At 35.8% G+C, this 23,134-nt stretch overlaps 1 protein-coding gene across 2 annotated transcripts in view; it reads right to left on the bottom strand.

Moving 5' to 3' along the window:
- The window catches only part of jak1 (Janus kinase 1), a 61,848-nt gene that overhangs the window by 31,149 nt on the left and 7,565 nt on the right, over positions 1 to 23,134 (bottom strand). Inside the window, exons 1-7 of one of the 2 annotated variants that reach the window (XM_087254987.1) lie at positions 13,709 to 13,854; positions 11,755 to 12,767; positions 7,008 to 7,131; positions 3,742 to 3,895; positions 3,292 to 3,455; positions 1,776 to 2,124; positions 1,493 to 1,666 (exon numbers count right to left, since the gene is read on the bottom strand). In XM_087254987.1, the coding sequence (XP_087111113.1) occupies positions 1,493 to 1,666; positions 1,776 to 2,124; positions 3,292 to 3,455; positions 3,742 to 3,895; positions 7,008 to 7,131; positions 11,755 to 11,953 (1,164 nt within the window). In that variant the 5' untranslated portion in view covers positions 11,954 to 12,767; positions 13,709 to 13,854. 2 annotated transcript variants of the gene reach the window in all.

Here is a 23,134-nt window from a genome sequence, read left to right as displayed (position 1 = left end):
ATCAGGTGTATGGAAGTATTATACAATATCCTGACCAGGTGATGCATTCTTTTCTTAACTTGCAGCCAACACAACAAAAGACTCGACATTTTCTGGATTACCTTCTGCAAAACACTGATATGCTGGGCATGCAGATATACGTGTCATTAAATCTAGTCTAAAATCAGACATGAAACTAGACACAAAATATATGAAATATGTTCTGATTGGCTGACTAATCATGTTCAGTATGAACATACAAACAGCCTAAGCATGAGGTGTATTGCACCTGGTTAGGACACAGCATTGAGGTTTGTCTTATTAAAGAGACAGCTCATCCAAAAATGAAAATTGACTCTCCTTTAAGGGGTTTCGGTCTGAGTTTCTCTTTTTAGTTTTCAAAAGTTTACTCCAAATTTGAACCCTCTCACAAAAATAAAAATTTATTATTTGCTTTCTTATTTTGTTTTTACACACAAAATGAAAATGTGTTTAAAACTAAAATAAATAAACAGTAACTAAATAAAATTTGGGTGACACAGTGGCTCTGTGGTTAACACTGTTGCCTCACAGCAAGAAGGTCACTGGTTCGAGTCCCAGCTGGGCCAGTTGGCATTTGTGCGTAGTTTGCATGTTCTACCAATACTGGCATGGGTTTTCTCTGGGTGCTCCGTTTACCTCACAGCCCAAAGACATGCGGTATAGGTGAATTGAATAAACTAAATTGGCCATAGTGTGTGTGTGTGTCTGTGTGTATAGATGTTTCCCAGTACTGGGTTGCAGCTGGAAGGGCCATTTAAAGCATATGCAGGATAAGTTGGCGGTTCATTCCTCTCTGGTGACCTCTGATTAATAAAGGGACTGAGCCAAAAAAATGAATGAATGAATAAACTTTGTTATCTGCATGGGCAGAATTTTCACCCCCTTTCTCAAAAAGGGGCGTCTCAAAAAATATTCCAAAAATCTATCACTTGCTAGTTTTTAAAAGAAAACATTGCAAATCTGACAACGAGCTGAGGACCGTACTTTTTGAAGTTTGGTCAACCAATCAGCGCATGGTGGTGGAGGTAGTGGTTTTGGGGAGGGGGGGGGGGTAATTCCCACATACACAGAGAACACATTTTAAAGTGGTTTATTCATTTTGATGTTATCGCATTTTCATTTTGGGCGTAAAAACCAAATGTGATGAAATCCAAAATAAATATTTATATTCATGAGAAGATTCAAATTTGGCATAAATTAATTTTTTTTTGTTTTTCCATTTTGAAAAAAAAAAAAAAAATTGTTATACATCAGCACATGGACCAGTTCCAAACCTGTAAGTGTTTCTTTCTTCTGCTGAACACAAAAAAAATGTTGGTAACTGCTGATGATCCCCATAGTCACCTTCAACTGTCTGGTTGCCAGCATACTTTAAAAGGTCATCTTTTGTGTTTTACAATTAAAATAAAATCATACAGGTTTGAAAAAAATGAATGAACTCTCTAAAATCTCAGTGATATGACAAAAGTACCATGGTTTTATTGTCTTGTCTGTAAATGGTGACACAGCAGTCCTTAATGACGATGTGGGTTATTTCATGAAAGTCGGAGAAAAGCGTCCATCCGCTGTCTTTCTTTTTGTCATTCCACTGCTTGTCGCCCTTGATCTTTTTAGATTTGGGTTTGTCTTTCAATATCAATTGATTCTATTAAAAAAAAACATTCAAGACAACAAAATGGTTACATTTCTTACAGAATAAAAGCATTTGGTGATATACTTCTGCAGGTTCACAAAAGCTGAAGCCCCAAACTCACCGGTGCGGGCTTTCTCCTCCATGAGATCCCAGTAGTTCCGTATACTTGCACCTCATAACCCATTCCGTTGTCCCCCAAGGGAAGCATCTGTGCTGGGGATCCCTCACTCTCACCCGTTACTTTTAGGTTCTTGGGCTTGAAAATCTCCCTACCCACTCCTTGAGTCAGCGTCTCGAGAGTGGACAAATACTTGACCTTCAGGTCATACAGACCTATATTGCTGTCCTGGATGGTCTTGCTATTGAACTCATTGAGGAAATTCTTGAAGACGTTACTGATGCGTATGCGTGTGAGGAAGTTGCGTTGCTTAATGGTGCGGTTCAGACTATCTGGAATGAAGCGCTTATAGCTAAAGACAGAAAGAAAAGGGTTGAAAGGTTACACAATATTTTGTATTAGGAGCACAATATTTTGCTCAAGTTCAATCAGCATGTGAATTCGCTTTGTTTGAAAGTGATTTAAAGGATAGTTCACCCAAAACTGAAAATTCAACTGAAGAATGTTCAAACTTGTAACCATTAACTTCCATAGTATTTGTTTTTTTTTCTACAATGAAAGTCAATGATTACAGGTTTTTCGTTTTCTTCAAAATATATATTTTAGGTGATCAGAACCACTCATAACCACTTGAGAGTGAGTAAACTTTATTTTTGGGTGAACTATCCTTTCAAATGGTGCCTAAAACATTTACGCAACTGATAATAAACCCGTTTTGGCAGACAATGCACTTTTATAATTGTATTAAACCAGTATTATACTTCCTTTTAAGCATAAATACATGAACAAACCCCAGTTATTTCTTACAATTATCTTTGGAAAACTGATTGTTGATAACAGCAAACATACAGTTGAAGTCAGAATTATTAGCCCCCTTTTGATTTTTATTTTATTTTTTAACTATTTCCTAAATGATGTTTAACAGAGCAATGACATTTTTACAGTATGTCTGATAATATTTTTTATTCTGGAGAAAGTTTTATTTGTTTTATTTCAGCTAGAATAAAAGCAGTTTTTATTTTTTTTAAAACCATTTTTGGGACAAAATTATTAGCCCCTTTAAGCTATTTTTTTCTATAGTCTAGAGAACAAACCATTGTTATACAATAACTTGTCTAATTACCCTAACCTGCCTAGTTAAGCCTTTAAATGTCACTTTAAGCTGCATAGAAGTGTCTTGAAAAATATCAAGTAAAATATTATTTACTGTCATCATGCCAAAGACAAAATAAATCTGTTATTAGAAATAAGTTTTTAGAACTATTATGCTTAGAAATGTGCTGAAACAATCTTTCCTCCATTAAACAGAAATTGAGGAAAAAAACAAACAGGGGCGCTAATAATACAGGGGGGCTAATAATTCTGACTTCAACTGTATTTAACTCAGATCTCTAGAGCTATAATTCTGATCAGTCAGACATAGCAGTCTGCATAACAAAAAATGACAATAGTTTAATACAATAGGCCATTCTATTATTATTGCTGTATAATGTAAATACATCAGGATTTGTGAGGTCACCTTGTCTCGGCTCCAGCTCCTGATAATGGCAAATTATTGCTCTTGGCATGATGGGTAATAGCTAAAACAGCCATTCCCAAGCACTCGTTCTCAATCTCATGATGCTCTTCATCATTCTGAGTTGGACGAACAGGAGACAGACCTCTCAGGAAATCATACTGGCCCTAAAATGCACAAAAAACAAAAAGCCACTAGTTTACACACCATCCCAAAGAGGGTTGAATAAACAGCAGTGCACCAAAACACATTTACATACATAGAGTACAAAGAGAACAAACAACATGATGACATGATAACAACAACAGAAACCACATGAAAGAGTGTTTGAATAGTCATCACATCACAACGCCTTTGTAGCAAAAAATAGATCATATTCATTGCTTACTTCAAAGCTGTCATAGAGACTTGGACAATCATGAAATTGATGCTTAACGTGTTTCCTGCACTTACCTGCGCAAACAGGTAATCAAGAGATGCGGCATCTAGTAGAGGTGTTCCCTCGGTGGTCTTCTGACTGTTTAATACACTTTTCTGTTTGCTGAGTGTGTGTCTCCAAACTGGAGACTCAATCTCACTGGTTCCATGCCAGTTTGTGAAATAAAACCTGTGTAAATAAATGAAAGTGGTAGTTTTTTTTTTACATTAATCGTTAAGAGAATATTCTATTTATTTTAAAAATGAAAAACCAAAAATTTTACAAAATGTGATTATTTAACAAGGTAAAATAACTTTATATTTTATATTATATCACAAAATATTCAATTACATTACATTATATTACATTACATCACATTGTATTTTATTATTTTATATTATATTGTATTGTGTTGTATTATATCACATTATATATATATTATATTATATTCTATTCTATTATATAATATTATATTGTTTTTTATTGTTTTGTATTGTATCAATCACATCACATCACATCATATCATATTATATCTGAGAGATCGGTATCGGCCGATAATCACATTTCTTGACTCGATCGGTACTCGCCAATCTGGCTGATCACAAATGTTTGTTTACAAGTTAAAATAAGAACTGAAATCTTTTTACATTTCACAACTTAATGTTCTGTGTTTTCAACAATCTTGCAAGTTCATTAAATCCTGTCTGAAAATAGTAGGGAAATGGAAATGTATATATTTTTAACTTGAATATTTAATAATATAACTTATTGCAATATCCGCATTGTAATAAGCTGTAGTTTATGGACTTATTTCCTTTTATTAAATAAGTATTGGTCTAATATGTGTGCATTTCAACTAATTATGTATTAAATATGCGCTCCAAACTTCTTTGAGACATCAAGACTTAAGACTTAAGCTTAAGTATCATACTTTGACTGAAAATGGGCTTTATGCATTATAAATCTTAAAGCATCAGAATCGGTACTCAGTATCGGCCGATCACCATGACAAGAAATCGGTACTTGGTATTGGCTGCAAAAATGCTGATCTAAGCATCCCCAATTACATTACATCACAATATATTTCATTATATCATATAATATATATTATATATTATATTATATCACATTATATTATATTATATTATATTATATTATATTATATCGCATTATATTATATCATATCATATCACATTATATCATATTAAATTCTACTATATTATATTATATTATATTATAATATATTACATTATATTATATTATATTATATTATATTATATTATATTGCATTATATTATATCATATCACATTATATCATATTAAATTCTACTATATTATATTATATTATATTATAATATATTACATTATATTATATTATATTATATTATATTATATTATATTATATTATATTATATTATATTATATTATATTATATTGCAAAAAATGTAATCCCATGTATGCCTTTTAAAAAGAGAAATGCAAAAAAAAAAGTAAACCAAAGTCAAAAATTATTATGGTGTATATGCACACACAAGCGTGTTATGATCATGAATGCTATCATAAATCCACGATGACAGGAGCCGATAGAGTACAACAACAACATGCCAAACTGTACATACAGCACTATAACAAAGGCTTATATTATGTAAATATACTAGCATATGGTAAATAAGGTGTGCAGCATGTGTCAACAATCAACAGAAAAAGAAAAAGAAAAGCTACACCACCCCACTGCCACGCGAGAGAAAGCTTATTGTAAACAGGAAGCAGCATGAGTGAGAAAAGAGTGCACTATGCCACAGAGGAAGAGAGAGTGCACAAAGGTTGACCATAACCTGTTTGTGTGCACAACAGGTAAGCTTCACACACAGGGAGAGAGCGATTCTGTACAAAATCCTTGGTTTGAATACTGTAGTTGCCTCTTATCGTAGTTTCACTTATGAAAAGGGGAAGTTCAGGGGATTGTATGTTTTGCTTTGGTAAACTTTTAAATGTCTTTCGCAATGAGGAGAGAGCTGAAACAATGTCAGATGTTAGCAGGTTTGTTTGTTTATTTGTCATGATAGAAACGCAAGCAGTTTTTTTAAGGTTGTAGCAGGTCTGTTCAAGGCATACCACAGGATTCATGCTCATTTCTTCCATGATCAACTTAAAATCTTTACTAAATCGATTAAAATGTCTAGGTTTTTTAAATTACATTTAAAGAGCCCCTGTTATGCATTATAAAAGGTCATATTTTTGGTTTTGGGGGTCTCCAACAACAGGCTGATATGCATGTAAGGTCAAAAAACACTTTCATTGTCTTATAAAATGCATTTATTTTTACCTAATTATCCCAACGACTTACAATTTTTAAAAGCACACAATCATTTCCTACTTTAGGTTTGAGATGTAGTTCCATGTTTTACATTGCTAAAAACAAGGTGGTCTAAGTAAATAACCTTTTATTTTTCTCTCATACAACCTTTAAAGCGCAAATGTCAGTGTTTCCTCTAGGATTTTTTCCAGCTGTGGTGGCAGGCCTTTTTTACACAGATCTACCAACTACCTATGCTGTTATTTCTATGACGAATGCCATGAGTGCAGCATTACAAGTCAAGATCGCATATAATAGCCTACGAGCATGCGAATCTATTTGCTTGTGCGCCGATTTCCTCTGCTCTAGCACAAAACGTCTTGCACGCCCCCTCAAATATACACTGCTCAAGCGCAGATCTTCTTGTGCGCTCTCAAACGCTGCTGAAGTGCGATGTAGTGCGTTCATATAACAAGTATGTCTCCAACATTTATTAGATTTGCTAGGAATATTTATGAACGTCTCCAATAGACCTACAGAGCGGTATTAATGCATCCTGAAGTGAAACGACTATACGTTGTTTGCTCACCTCACGCATCACGCAGCAGCCAGTCAGTCTATCAACACATAGCCTTAAAGGTTCAAACAAATAACGCAAAGCACTACCACGGTTACAGAAAGGGTCACGCTAACATAATTCACTAACATTTTAATATGTTTGGGTGCGATTATAACCCAGTATTAAAAAAAAAAAACACGACTGAATGTTTTGAATGAAAAGCTGTAATGTAGCCGTGGCGGGATCAATTTTGGCGTGGCGCCCCGCCATGGAAGAATGAATGTAGCGGAAACCATGAATGTGCCCAACAAACTTCTACTGAAAAATAACTTCTTTTTTTTTTCCAGAATTTTGGTGTGAAAGACTATTATCATTCTTTTGAAAGTGAAGTGTTACTGTTAAAAAGATTGTGGGAGATTAAGCACTATTTGGTTGTGATCTCTCACCTCATGCGATAATGAAGTTTGATGCTGGTCTCATCTGTGACCTTGAACACGTGATTTGGAGCATACCAGAGATCCTGGCTTTCTTCATAGAGTGCAAACAGGTTGTGGCACAAAGGTGAGATGCCTGTGGAAAACATTAGTCACAATTAGAGCCTGCTCAAACCATATTCCTTTATTTGTTATGCCTCAGCACAGTTGAGAGGCTGATGAAATAAAACACAAAGCTAACCTGCTGTTACAGTTACAACTTATAGTTGCAAATCCCCTCTTGAGATGAGTAATCTGAGAAAATGCTCACAGCTAAATGGTTGTTTATGAGATATGTCTGTCTATTACTAAAGCTATTGCTTGAATATGGCTGCAATGTCAAGGACGGATAAATCATATACAATGATTATATGCACAGAAAATGGCCTGGCGTTATCTTACATTTCGTCATCGTAATGTATAAATGGCTTCAAATACTTCATCTCAGACATTCAGACAAAGGTAAGCAGAAGCTCGAAGCTTGGGTGAGAGCTGTGTGTGTGCTGCTGGCTTAAGGCTGATTTATACTTCTGCGTCAAACGCCGGCGTATGCTACGGCGCTGACGCATAGCCCTTCGCCGTGGCCGTCGGCATCGCTGACGTGCACCTTTTAAAAAATGTAACTACACGTCGCAACGATGCGTAGCGCAAGCTCTGTGATTGGTCGGCTTAGTATCACTGACGAGTCTGGGCGGGACCGAGAGCCGCGTGAATGGTGCGAGCCTGATGGAGCGATTGTTTACAAGTGTGGAGTCCCGTGAAGGAGCTCCGGATGAAAAGTTTTGTTTTGTGTTTACCTCATAGTAAAAGTTTTTGCACGTCCACCGGTTCCTGCGTCAAAATGAGCGAGTTTGAGCCACTTGTACAGCCCGGAAGTGTTCAGGAAAAGCAACACAGCAGTGAAGAAACTCGACACAGAGGAACAAACACCTCACTGCCAACTAGCTTTTCGGAAGTGTTAATGCAGACCAACAGAGACAGCGCGCAGAAGTATAAATGCACAGCTACACGCGTTGCATGCGCCGTGGGTTACACCGATCACTTGACGCAGAAGTATAAACCAGGCTTTAGCTGGATCTCTATTCCTGATATTACAATCTCAGAGACTACCAGGGGAAAAGCTGTGCATTAGAATTTATAGAGATATGAAGCTAAACGTCTCACAGTGGACTGAAGTAAGACAGGTGTCTGTTTACAGGACCATTGAGAAATGTAACCAGAGTAAGTTTCGAAGTTTTCATTAAGAGCCTAAGAAATCATATCTACTTGTGTAAAATGGGAAATGCCACATTTAAATGGCAAAAGCAGCGTGCAAGTATTTTTAAATAAAACTAAATGGAATGTGTCTAAAAACCTTCAGAATTCTCCCATTTGTAAAAAAAAATGAAATAAATAAATAAATAAAACAAGTGTGTGTAAAAGGTATTTGCACACTGAGGTCTGAAATTTTCGAATGCGTTTTTTACGTATTCATATGCGAAAAATTATGTAAACAAACCTTGCACACAAACTACAATGCATATTAATTAATCCATTACGAAAAAATGCAAAACGTTTAGAAGTCAGTTCGAGTAGTGATACTTTGTTCTCCTCTCTTCTCCAAAGTAAAAAAAGAAAGAGGAATATGCTACACATTGTGTTCATCCATTACTGCATAGAGAGAAAGGAGAGTTCAGCTCATTATCCCTAATAGGGTAATAGGATAATCCCTAAATGCAAAGTTTATTTCCGGAAATTAGTGGAATTTTGATACATGAAGCTTGTGATGCTTCACACATTCACATAAGTAAACAAATCCTGAACAGAGAATGGCAGTACCTATAGACATTATAATAGATGGTGGCCACGTTGATGTGTCTAAGCAATGGACCGAAAGTGGACAATGCTTTCTATTATAATGTCTGAGCAGTACGTCAAACGTATGGACAGGACACATTTGCACACACACACACACACACACATGCTTCCGCACACACCAAGCAGCAGAAAGGGAGATGTGTGCCAGTCACGAAATCCAGCATAGGGGTTTCTCAACTGTCCGCCACATTGTGTTCTTATTTTATGCACCGTGTTTGTCAAAGTTGTCTGTAGCTCAAATGAACGCACTCTGTATTTAGCTTTTCACTTGATGGATGAATGTTTCCGAGGCAGTGTTTCAATACAATTCACACAATGTGAGGTCGAATTTATTTTTTAACATTCAAAAATTACAGACAAAAATTTCGAATTCAGTCTGCAATAATTATTAAAAACTGTGAATATTAAAAGCAAAAACATCTAGCCTCAATATCAGTTCCAACTGATTTTATGTAATTTGTTGTTTACTGATCACATTTAACCAATATTTGGTTCTGATGTATTGATTTAATGCTGGTTTCAGAAACAGATCTGTGAAAGGTATATAGCATTTTATTGGTTCTATGCTATCAGATGAACTAGTTAAAAAAGTAGAAGGAAGACTTAACACTATACCTTTAAAAGTAAAAGAAAGCAGCTAACTGTTGGGTGTGAAAATAAATAGTGTGAAACAAACACCATTGTAGTTCCTCTCGAGAAGCAACCTTCTTGTATAATACAAACTTCCCTTTTCTCTATCACCGTCCAAGGCAGCTTTTGTCCTTGGCTGCAACTTTGAGGAATTTCTGGATGTGATATTAAACCCAGCAGCCATTTTGTGGCTAAATATTGATCAAGGGCCAAACAGACAGACACACTGTTCCATTGGAAGATCAGAAGGGATAAACAACGACGGTAAATAGTAAAAATCTTCATCCTAAGGTCAATGTCTCGTCTTAATCCACCATGTCACATGGTGACACCAACAGTAAAAACCCTTTCAAAAGTTCCTCTTTTGTATTCTGTGAAATGCTGACAGTACAAATGCCCCATTCCTCAATCGCACGATTTAAACATGAAACCAAATGCACAAAGAATGTCCCTTTTAATTTTCATGTTGACCTTGATCAGTAAAACCCCTTTTTGGTCAGTAAAAACTGAAAACTCTTTAAAAAAGAAAAAAGCAAACCTTCAAATATCTGGATCATTTATTTATTTTTATCTAATAAAAAGAAGTCTGGAATGTTGATCATTTCATGCACTCAACAGTCACAAACTTTGCTTATGCAGTGGAAGGGGAAAAGCGATCGGGCTTTAAGGATGGATTACAAAACTCACTTAAGTTGGGTGTACACAATGTCATTTTTGCTATGCTGTACATGTGGTTGTGGCTCGTACTATGAGAGGAATGTATGAGCAGATTCAGCTGAGCGATTTGAGCTCTCAATCATCTTTACACCCGTCAAATAAGCTCTGGAGCTATTGGCCGAAATTCTTGAGGTGTGTGCGGTTCAATGGCCCAACATGTCAATCTATCTGACTTGACCAATCAAGAGAATACACTCAATGAACAGTGATAAAATAATAAAAGATGATGGACAGTGGACAAAGTATAATTCACTAATAATTCTCACACACAAGATGACAAGGCATTCGGTTTTCACAACGGCTAAAAACAACCTCTATGTATTACAAACATTCATAGCTAGAAACAAAAGCAGCTATATGAGAAAGATAGAGAGAGAGACTATGAAAGCTATAAAAGTAATGTTTACCTGTCCATGTTCTTGACATGGAATTTTTTGTGATTGCTTTGGAATTTGCTTGGAAATAAATCCAATTCGTTTGCCACTGCGTCCGAACAATTTTCTCAAATTCATTTGTAACATGTACAGTACGTTGTCCATATGACCTTTTGTCCACTGTGTTCGGCCACCTTTTATAGAAATAACTACCTTTTACCATAGTAGCCATGACAAGTACTCTTTGGTCAGTAATTAATGTCATTGCTTTAACTTTCAATAGTTCAACAACATTTAACAATCATTTGGCATTGACTGGGAGACTCTTTGATTTCCAGTTAGCAAAATTTGAGATGACACTAAATTCTTAGACTCCATGGTTTAGTGTGTTTTGCGGCATGGCAGCTCAGTGGTAAGCACTGTTGCCTCACAGCAAGAAGGTCACTGGTTCGAGTCCTGGCTGGGCCAGTTGGCATTTCTGTGTGGAGTTTGCACATTCCCTTTGTTCACGTTGGTTTTCTCTGGGTGCTCCAGTTTCCCTTACAGTCCAAATACATACGCTATAGTTAAATTGATTAAGCTAAATTGGCCGTAGTGTATGTGTGTGAAAGTGAGAGTGTATGGATGTTTCCCTGTGATGGGTTGCAGAAGGGAAGGGCATCCGCTGCGTAAAACATATGCTGGATAAGTTGGCGGTTAATTACGCTGTGACGACCCCTGATTAATAACGGCACTAAGCTGAATAGAAAATGAATGAAAGAAACAGCCTGTAGTGGATGAGTGTGTATGTGTGTGTTTGTGTGTGTGAATGACTGCATGGGTGTTTCCCAATACTGGGTTGGGGCTGGAAGAGAATCAGCTATGTAAAACATATGCTGGAATAGTCGGCGGTTCATTCCACTCTGGCAACCTCTGAAATAGAGACCAAGCCGGAGGAAAACGAATGAATGTATGTATAGCGTTTTATTTGGGATGCTAGTTATAACTCGAACTTTGCCTTGACAACCATTTCCAACAGCTGATGAAATGATGCATCACTGCTCAGAAATCAGGCCATCATGATCACACTCCATGTCCTGAGAGATGCATTAGAGGCTGACAATCTATTAGTGCTCTAAACAGGCTGGCGTCCAAACACTTACGGCATCTCTTGGCAGCCTCCACGCACAGGTCTTCCGCAGTGTAGCAGGCTTTGAAGAACTCGAGCTGGTGTGTGTCAGCAAGGTAGAAGTGGATCTCAAGTCCCTTCATGGCAGTAGGAATGGTCATCTCTGCCTTCCTCTGTTTTTTCATCTTCACACACAGTTGCCTGCCCAGATCCATGACTGCTAGTTCTGGCATCCAGACACTGCAGGATAAACAGAGGTAACAGAGATTTATTCATAAACTGCGGGTGCCTGCTTGAATGATCATTTACCTAGTATGAAATAACATGAGTTCTCAAAAGTTACATTTTTTAAAACCATCATACCTGAATGAACCACACAAAAAAAAAAAAAAAAATCACAGAGATTTTTTTTGAGAGTTAGTAAATATTGTGCTGTCTCAATATTGGTAAATGTGTACAAATTAAACATGATTCTCAATACTAGCATTGACATTACAGCAAAAAAAATTTTTTTTTTTATGAACAATACATTTTTCAGCATCAATACTGCAATATGTAAATCTGCAAGTCAAATAGCAAAGTGAATTTAACCCATTTGGACACAAGAAATTATAAGGTTTGCCACTTTAACAAAGTTTAATTGTGTTTAATTATAGAATGAAGACTATACAGGGTTAATTTACATTTGATTAATCAATTTCTGTACCTTAATACTGTTAGACTTCTCTGAAATCCATAAAGCACTGTTTAGTTTACCTTTATTCTTTGACCTATTGTTTTCATCTGTGCTTTAATTTATTTGGTACATTTTGAAAAAGCATGGGACGGTTTTTAAAGTATACCATGGGTTGAAAAAGTCAGGGTTTTAAAACATCCAAAACTCTCTGCTATACCGTTTCTATGGTATCTGCAATTTTTTCCCCATTTTTTAGGACAATAGTATCTGCAGCAGAAAAGATATCCAAAGCTGCTTTTTCAAATGGTAAAGAAATCTGTGTTTTTGAAACTTAAATTAATCAGCCTGACATGTTTACTGTTCCTCAAAATGTTTCTCAAAATAAAATATATTGTGTTCTAAGAGGGGAAAATTTGCTGTTTTTTACCCAGACATTTAAAAAATAATACATTTTAGAGCAGTAATCGCAATATCATGAAACCGCAATATTTTTATCCAAGGTTATCATACCGTCAGAATCTTATACTGGCCCATGCCTAATTTTGAACATTTAATGCAGATGCACTTCCTTTAAAAAAAAATAATTTAAAAAATCAACCCAATCAATGTGCAATTCTGAATTTTTTCCAGAGTCATCTAATATAATTCATAATCGCAATATACAAATCGAAGAAAAACAAAAAAATGCAATGTCCATGTTTTCCAATATTGTGCAGCCTTATTATAAGCACCTTTATTAAACATTGATTTAAAAAATAACCAAATATTACATCAGGTTCGTTATTGACTAAACTAAAACTAAAATCATTTTGAAGTAAACTTTAAGTAGAAAAACCTCTAAAAATAAGTAAATAAGTATAGAATGTGTCTTTCATTTTAAATTTACAATTAAACAGACTAAAATATAAAACGATGCAACAGACATTTTAAAAATACCTATTCAAATTTGACTAATTAATAAAACAACTAAACTCTTAAAAGATAAAGGTAGAAAATACAGAAGTAGATGAATAGTTATACAGTATTTGGAACTATTAATCTTAAAAAACAAACAAAAACTATTAAATCAAAGCTACAATAATTTTTCAGTGATACTAGAAATAATGCTGCAATTTAACTAATAATTAATTAGCATTTACATTAGGTATGGGCCGATATAAGATTCAGACGGTATGATAACCTTAAATATCATGGTTTCACTGTATCGAGATTGCTGCTCTAAAATACATTCTTTTAAAATATCTAGGTAAAAAAATAAAAACTTTTGTTCCCCTTAGAACACAATATATTTTATTTTGAGAAACATTGTAATGTTTTGGAACTGTAAAAATGTCAGGATTAATGTTTCAAAGTAACCATTGACTTCTGCTGTTTTCATGTTGTTTCAAAAACACTGATTTCTTTACTATTAAAAATGACATTTTTGGACATCTTTTCTGCTGGAGATACTGTTGTCCTAAAAAAAAAAAAAAAAAAAAAAAATCTTATGGAACGTATAGCAATAAATTTTTACCGTTTTAAAACCTTGACTTTTCCAAACTGCGGTAAACCTTGAAAATGGTTATCGTCATGTGCCTAATTTATATACATTTTTATATTTTTGACACTGGACTAGAGGTGTTAGACAACCCACATCCTGGAAATGTACTAAATGCATTGAAGTTTTACTGCAGCTAACAGCAGATGAAGACAATGGCAACAAAAGATGACAAAACACAGTAAGAGTAACAGTACTATGGACAAAAAAATAGACAAAATGGAACTAAAACACTGCTGTTTCCACTCTATAAATCACTGTGACTAATCAACAACATATACTGGGGTCTACATTATGCCACAATTTGAATATTCTCCGCTGTCCACCATGACAAAGCTTGACTAGTTAGTTTAAAATGGAAAAACACTTAATCAACAGAAGTACATCATCTTTAGTGTGCTCACAACAGGAGCCCTCACACAAAGCATAGATTCAACAGCGAACATGAGGGAGGGTGAGATGAACACCGTTCGCATCAGAATCAGGTGGTTTTGACTCCATAAACCTCGCCTCGGATCCTGCAGGTCAAGACGTGCCTAGATGCCGAGATCCCTGCTGGCATTTGTGAGGATGTTCCTGAGACAGATGAATGAATGCAAAAAACAAACTGTGCTAAGAAAGAAATCTAATTGGAAGCAGTTAATGACCACATTTGTCTTTGGAGTGGCATTAGTGAATTCAAGAAGCTGAACAAACTAAGACTATTGGCTTGGCTTTATGAAATATTAGTATAATAAGATCACAAATCCACTTCACATTCATCACCCCGGTGCCAGGGTATAAGAGGCACTTTCGACAATTAGAGTACAATTTACGCACCATTACTCTTTGCATTAGAGGAATTATTCCGCTGTTTTGTTACTAGAAGTTTGAAAATTAAAACAAATGCAACCGCACTTCAGGCATCTGAGTTCGAATTCAGCACCACCAACCTTTGGTGATAGCTTCTCTTTCTCTCTACTTTACTTCCTGACTACCTTATGTCCTATAACAAGAAAAAATAATAATAAATACATTTCTTTATATACAGTTGAAGTCAAAATTATTAACCCTCCTGTGATTTTTTTTTTTCTTTTTAAAATATTTTTTCAAATGATGTTAAACAAAACCTGAACATTTTCCACAGTATTTCCTATAATTTTTTTCTTCTGGAGAAAGTCTTATTTCTTTTATTCTAGCTAGAAATGAATATCATTAACCTTTTTAAAGGGCCATGAAACCCCCTTGTTTCAGCAGGGTGTTTTCACACCTCTACTTTGGAAAAAGTCAGAAAAGTGAGTGTGTCCAGCTCTGTTTAGGGGGAGTAATTTGCCAAATAATTTGCCAAATTATTAAATGGTGGACTTTAACTGCAGTTTGGCTCTTTCATTCAGGGAATTCAGTCATGCCCCTCGCGACAAACAAGATATTTGATTCGAGGAATTTCTTTAAGCTTGTATTTTTCATGCAATGTTTGATACCGCACAGCGAATGAGAGAAAAAAAAACCTCCGCATTTCCTGGAAACTAAGATGCACACGGCAGGTAGTGTCAGAAAGCCGCGTGTGTTATTCTGGTCACAAAATGCGTTGAAAATCCTACACAAGGTTAAAGTTTGGTTGTGGTGCTAACATGCTAACAACGGTGCAATAGTTAACTTAGTTCGATACGAACAAACTGAATAAACAAAGAGCACTGGTCGCTCACTTACCAAATCTGTAGAGACAGGAGAATCACCAGCAACTAGAGCCGCGTCTTTATTAAGAGAAGACTACAAACGAATCCGGATCTCAGCGTTTGCAGATGAGAACAGCTCTCAGGTAAACAATGTTCCTCCTTAGACACGTAAGTTAAGTTATTGTTGTCGAGCGTCGCGTACACTGCTAATCCACACGTGAGTCCAGCTGAGCTCTCACAGAGTGAAAATTAAAACAAAACTTAACTGCAGCAAACTATAAAAGCAATACTTCACCCTTGTTTTGCCAAAACAACGTGGTGTCTCTGTCGTCTAAACATTGTGACAGTAATGAATATTAATGAAGTTGCACAATAGAGTGTGCTGATTGGTTTGAACCAAGCCTTACTCATGCATTAATGCATCACACTGAGACGTAATAAGGCCCACTCTGGTACAGACGTCCAGTCTGCACGCTGGAATACACGCTATTATGTCATGACCGTGACGCAGCTTCAAAAATTAGTTTCAAACCGGAAGTACGAATTTGCTTGAAATAACGCAAAAACAACCAATTTACACTTTTTAGTGAAATATGTGTCCTAATAGTGTTTTTAGCAGTGTGGGACACATTTATGACTGTCAACAGCTCAAAAAATGTGTTTTGGTGTTTCATGACCCTTTAAGCTAGTTTTCTTTTTTGATTGACAAAACAAACCATCATTGGTTGAAAATGATCTGCCTATAATTACACAAACTTGCATAATTAACATAATTTTAAGCCTTTAAACTGCACTTAAAGCTGAATATTAGTGTCTTGAAAAAACTGCAATAAAATATTTCAGTGTTTCCTCTAGGATTTTTTCCAGCTGTGGCGGCAGACCTTTTACACAAATCTACCAACTACCTATGGTGTCATTTCAATGATAAATGGAGTCGAGATTGCATTTATGTGCAATACGAGTGTGCTTGCCTGCCGATTTCCTCTGCTTGTGCACAAAACCTCTTCCACACCCTCTTAAATATAAGCTACTCAAGCGCAGATCTTCTTGTGCGCTCTCAAAGAAACGCTGCTGAAATGCAATTTAGTGCGTTTATGTAGTATGTCTCCAACATTTATTAGATTTTCTAAGAATATTTATGAATGTCTCCAATAGACTTACAGAGTGGCATTAATGCGTCCTGAAGTAAAGTGAAACGGCTATAGACTCCAGCAAGATGAAGTCATTGTATGCAGAGCCATAGACCTTTAAAAATATGGAAATTGTGTTTATCTTAACTGAAATAAATCAGTTATTAGAAATTAGTTATTGAAACTATTGTGTTTCTAAATTAGTTTTTCTTTCCGTTAATTTTTTTTTCTTTCCGTTAAACAGAAATTGGGGGAAATTTACACTGGACTAATAATTCAGCAGCGCTTATTTTGTTTAAAAAAAAAAAACTGCAGATTCACGCGGAATAATTTTGGGAGTATATGAAATAAAAAATATTAACATTTTACCTCTTATTCAATGTTTACACTGCAAATCAGATCTACTTATTTGGTAAACAAAGCCTCTCATATATCTATACTAAAAGAAAGAAAATATTACTTTACAAACTGTATTGTAAATAAAATCATATAAACATTTTCAAATTAGTCAATAATATTTCTGAAGTTAATTTAAAAACTGAATAAATATAAACTTACACACATTTACACAAGCAAATAAATATACTCAATGATGGGCTAAAAATCTGTAGACTTCTGCATGCGCGGATCCCGTGTGGGCCTACTCATAGAGCATGAGTACATGACAACCAAAACAACAATATGGCTCTGGTCTGGCCTGCAGATTGCGGATTTTTTTATGTTTACGAATCTACGTGAAAAGGACATCATTTCGAAATTGAAAGGAAATTATTTTTATTTGCTATGTTTCCATCCAAAGTTGTGAATCAATTAAATTTATGCACAAAAACTAGAATATTGCATAAAACATTTGCAAATTATTATGCATCATTTTCATCCAATGAGACAAAGAGAACAAAACAGTCACTTCCTGATAAACTGGTGGCAATTATCAAAAGGAAAAACAGAATTTGCTGCAATCTTTTTCCTGTAAAATAATGACTTGAGTCAGAAGACAATGCCGACACGCAATGAACAAGCAGTGTTATTTGAAGGTGTAAGATGATCAAGACAGTTCAGGAGGTAATAATAATAATAATAATAATAATGCTGAACGAACCACTGTGATGACGAAGGTTGGTTAGTGGATTTTAAAATGACCAAAACAACATTTCAGATATTTTACAATGTGGTCAGCCTGGTGGTTTGTCCATTAATGCTGTCCATTACACCAATTATTATCATCACATGATGATCTCTTATAACAAAATAAAATGACTTTAATGCGCATACTGGGATTTATTATTAAGCAAAAGTGTTACCATTGTAGTTTAGGCACTTTTTTTCTTGTTGAATAAAAAGTTTATCCTACTCAGTTATGTTCAGAAGTTTTTTTATTATTCAAAATGTATGCGCATCTTGGTATTCTATCAAACAATTTATGGAATAATTTAAAATGCACATGTAAATAGCTGGATGGAAACTTTAGCCCCTTTCACACAGTGATACCGGTAAATATCCGGAAAATTTCCGGAAAGACTTTACCGGTATATTGAAAAAAGCGCTGTTCACACAGGCGAGGACGTTACGGAAATTTTCCGGAAAAGAGCATTTACACATCCATTCCAAAATACCGGTAAATTCTGACATCATTCACCACAAATGAGCTTTAAACGGCTGCGCTTGTATTTGTAAACATTTGACTAAATTACAAACTCTTTTGATGATCAATATTGTAAACAACTTTCACTGGATCATATTCGCATGTCGAGATGTTCATAATATGTGCGTGTGCTGACGCTCACAGGCTGTTTCATGGGCACACGCAAAGCTTGAAGGTAAACAAACAATGGCTTATCATAAGCATCTTATCGATGATTATTTGCACAGTTGGCATTAAGAAGAACATATAAACGTGATCTGACTAACTTCTAGCAGCTAAATGTGTCTGGAAAAATATTCAAAGGCTTTTATTCTCACAAACCGCGCGGACGTAAATGCGTCTGACTGTTGTGATTGGCTAAAGCAGAAGTCTTACGTCAGCACGTTCTAGACGTGCACGAGCTTATTCCGGAAATCTTCCTTCTGCGTTCACACAGCGCAGCATTCCGGCAAATTGCCGGTAATGTTACAACTTCTCTTTCCGGAAAATAGCCAGAACGAATTTACCGGTATTTTCAAAAAGGACCTGTTCACACATACAACCTTTCCGGAAAATTGCCGGTAATTTTCCGGAAAGGTCTGTATGTGTGAAAGGGGCTATAGATTACAGTGTTTCCTCTAGGAATTTTTTCAGCTGTGGTGGAAGACCTTTTACACAGATCTATCAACTACTTATTGTGTTATATCAATGACAAATGTCGTGAGCGCAGTATTACAAGGCGAGATCACATGTATATAAGGAGCATGCAAATCTCTTTACCTGCGCACCGATTTACTTTGTACATGCACAAAACTTCTTGCACACCCTCAAATATACGATGCTGAATTGCGATTTAGTAAGTTTTTGCAACGAGTAACATTTATTAGATTTGCCAGAAATATTTATGAATGTCTGCAATAGACCTACGGAGCGGCATTAATGCATCCAAAATGTAAAGTGAAACGGCTATAAACGACAGCAAGATGAAGTCATTGTATGCAGAGCCATAGACCTTTATCTATCAAGTATAATTATGGAAACTGTGCTTATCTTAACTGAAAGCTACGTCGTGTCTGCTTGCCTCAATTGTACCTTCAGTGAATTTACTTAAGTTTATTTAATTTAACATGATACTTGTTGCTTTGTAAAATTTCTGAATTAAAACACAGAAGTCCCATTTTTTCTCCCACAATAAAATAGCAAAACTTTATTTAAAAAAATGTAACTATCCACCAAAATTTGGAAGCATTAAATTAGATAGCCCCTACTGTTGCTTAATAGGCTAGCCTAAAGTTGCGACCATAGATTGTAAAATATATGGACGTAGTATCCGTGACGTCACCCATAGGTTTCTAAAGAGCGCAAAAAAAGCCACAAGTAGGCGCGGCCAACCGTCGCCATTTTGTTCGCGCGTTATCACACCCACGGCGGGATACCAAACAAGGGCAAAGAGGCAGAGAGTGAGCGGAGATTCAGACACCTGCTGGCATTTTGTTTGGACCTGGTTCAGACACACTTTACTTTGGGAGAACGCTTAATACTTTATCACCTGTGACTTGTTTGTATTCTGACCACTGTGCTTGGTTGTATACTATATCAATAAAGTGTTTAGACTTTTAAAAACACTGCTGTAACACATTGAGCCACTAAACATTCTTATGACATTTTTTAACAGGAGGAAAACGCGAATTACTTCCAAACACTTCAGATATAGTCTGTGTTAGTTAATGTAAGACTATTGATGAAATCCAGCATAACACTGTATGACAACACTTCAGATGACTGTTCTAGAGCCTACAGCTAATCAGATCCTAGAGTGCATTACAGCTCTAAATATAAATATAAACGATAAATGAACTTAAATAAAGCAAATACATGTATAGAGATGGTATAAAAGTATATAACTTTACTCACATGGGAAACGGAGGCCACGTGAATGGTTTGTGAGCACAATTAAGTGCACTCAGCATGCCATGCCATCTGATAATTGTAGGAAACAAGTCCGAAAGGCAGTTGACTGTGTAAAGCCACAAAACAACACAGAAATACGATAAATATGCCGAGTTCAGTGGCTAATCTGCAGGAGTCAGCTGAGGTGATGTGGCGGCGACCAACGAGACCTAGCTGTCACTCAAGTGGCCACTCCCTTAATTATGCAAACTTTATATAACTTAATATAAAGAAAACAGATGAGTTATAAAAAAAATTCACCCCCCTCACAGTTGTCATGAAGGGTAATATTAGCTTTATTAACCAAATTTTTTTTTGTACCAGGCTGTAGAGACCTTTTTTTCTGCTGTAAAGTTGGCCATGCTAACAGTGGGCCCAATTGAAATTTGCTCTATTTTGGAGCAAGGAGCGGCCAGGACTAGCGGAATTTTGGATGAATTGTAGTTTTAGTTACTTCCGTATTGGCTTCCTGAGGGAGAGTGGGAGGTTGCCGCTTGGTTGCGACAAGCTACTACGTGGGTTGCAAAAATTGCTAACTTAAATTAAAAAAAAGAACAAAAAAAGTATAGGAAAAAAAAACATCTTACATAATATTTAGTAAGTGAAAATTTGATAAAAATCTCGATTTGTGTATAGTATTCTTACTTCATGAGTTATGGCATATTTCCCAAGGTTTTGTTGTTAAGCAAACATCTGCCAGTCGATGTCAATGATTTATGCTTTCCCCTCTACAGCCATGTCCTTATGTAGAATCGGGTTTTGGCTGATATGTAAACTTACATAACAGAACCATTACTGACTGCCTGACCAGTCCAAACTTATGAAGCAATCCAGATGCTAGTGACTGACTGTGCGTTTATTTTCCTTCATAATGTATTCAATTGCATTTCAAAAGAAGTGATTTCTTATGTTGTTGTTGATTATCAGATTCCCATCAGTCAAGCCCCTTTGCTTTCTCAGATCAGAAGGGTGTGTGTTCACACTTTTCAGGTTTGGTTTGTTTAAACCAAATTAAAATTGTTCTGTTAGTGAAGTTCATTTGAATAAGTGTACCACTAGAGTCAACTGAACCTAAGATATGGGCTGAGACCTTGAAAAATATTCTCCAACAAGCTTCACAAATGTATTGTTTAATTTGCTTAACATTGCTTCCAGAGGTGTTGATGACATGCCTCTCACTGATAAAGCCATAAATAATATTGTTCCTCCACCACTTTGAACCCTCCATCTGTTCTGCTGGTAGACCGCTTAATTACGTCAAACATGTGTAGGTGGGGAACTGTGTGAAACCCTTCCTTCAGAAAACCCAAAGACATACACGTTTGGTGTCGTGGACGTCATTTTTTTGTTACGGATATCCTTCTATATCAAATTTAACAAAGGATGCTGTATCTATATCATACAGGTTATTTTAATTTCAGCATTTTATTCTATTAATTTACCCGATCACTTATTACTAATTTATAACCTCCTTTAACTTATGCAATCTATTTTATCAGAAGCGAATCTGAAACTACAGATTTTTCTACAACGCATTCATACATGTTATTGTTTCTATGAATATTTGTCATTCATTATAATGACTAAAAGTTCATGATGAGACATCTATAATTTCCATATTTGCAATTTTATTCTTACAAAAGCAAACAAGAACATTATTGTGAGTCTTGCATTTATGGAAGACATTACAAATTTTATTGTTGTGATTTACATCCCTTTTTGTTATATTTTAAAATGCTGTACAGAAGCATACATCTCTGACAACCTAAACACATTATTGAAAACCCACAGTAATTTGAACTCTTTCACAACATGTTCTATGGAAACTCCATTTACAATGTTCAGTCACGACCACACAAACCCCCAGTTAGTTTGACATTTTTCGATGCCATTGGTTCGATGATATGACTAAACCCACATGACTACCTGATATGTTTTCTGTTCACAGTTCTGTAGAGACCAGCTATATGATGAGAAGGCGAAAAGTGGATAGTGAATGCATTTAGTCAAAAATAATTTTTTAGCTTGTTCAAATTACTTATTTAAAATGAGTTGAAACAACACTATTCTTAACTTTGGGAGGGAGGACAACTTAATTGTTTTATGTTTCATTCACTAGAATTTGTAAAAAATTATCAAGTTAGCTAAATCAATTTGTGTTGGAACAACATGAAGAAATTGTGTGGAAGCCAGAATTTTGTTTACAGTTTTATTTCAGCCAAAGATGCCACTTAGATGTATTCACACAACTGGAAATATCACCTAAAACATTGCGAATCATTTCCATCCAATGTGTCAAAGAGAACAAAATCGTCACTTCCTGAAACTGGTGGCAAATATGAAAAAGAAACAGAATTTTCTGCAGTAGGAGAAGCCGCTGTGAGCCTTTATTCTTAATAAATTAACTGCACCTCAGGTGACGAAGACTGAAGGCTGGTTTATTCTTCTGCGTAGAGTGATTGCTGTGAGCCACAGCATCTGCAATGAGCATTGCCGTACATTTATACCTGGGTGTGCTGTTTGTGTTGCGCTGCAATAACACTTCTGAAGCGCTAAGCTGCCAGGTTTTTATTTTCCTCTACATTGAGAATCTTTACTGATGTTTTGTTTTTCTGAATGCTACCTTAATGTACAAGTAGCTAAAACTCGCTCATTCTAAGGCAGGAACTGGCGGGCGTGCAACAACTTTAATCATAAGGTAAACACAAAACAAAAGTTTCCATCTAGAGCTCCTTCACGGAACTCGACACTTGTAAACACTAGCTACAACGGGTCCTAGCAGCTCACACCTCACTCGCCCATATTCGTCAGCGATACCAAGCTGACCAGTCACTGAGCTTGTACT

Source organism: Danio rerio, chromosome 6 (assembly GCF_052040795.2).
Source record: "Danio rerio strain M-AB ecotype USA chromosome 6, GRCz13ab, whole genome shotgun sequence".
Taxonomy (NCBI): Eukaryota; Metazoa; Chordata; class Actinopteri; order Cypriniformes; family Danionidae; genus Danio; species Danio rerio.
The sequence above is the reverse complement of the archived record's forward strand: the minus strand, read 5'-3'. Positions and strand labels throughout refer to the sequence as shown.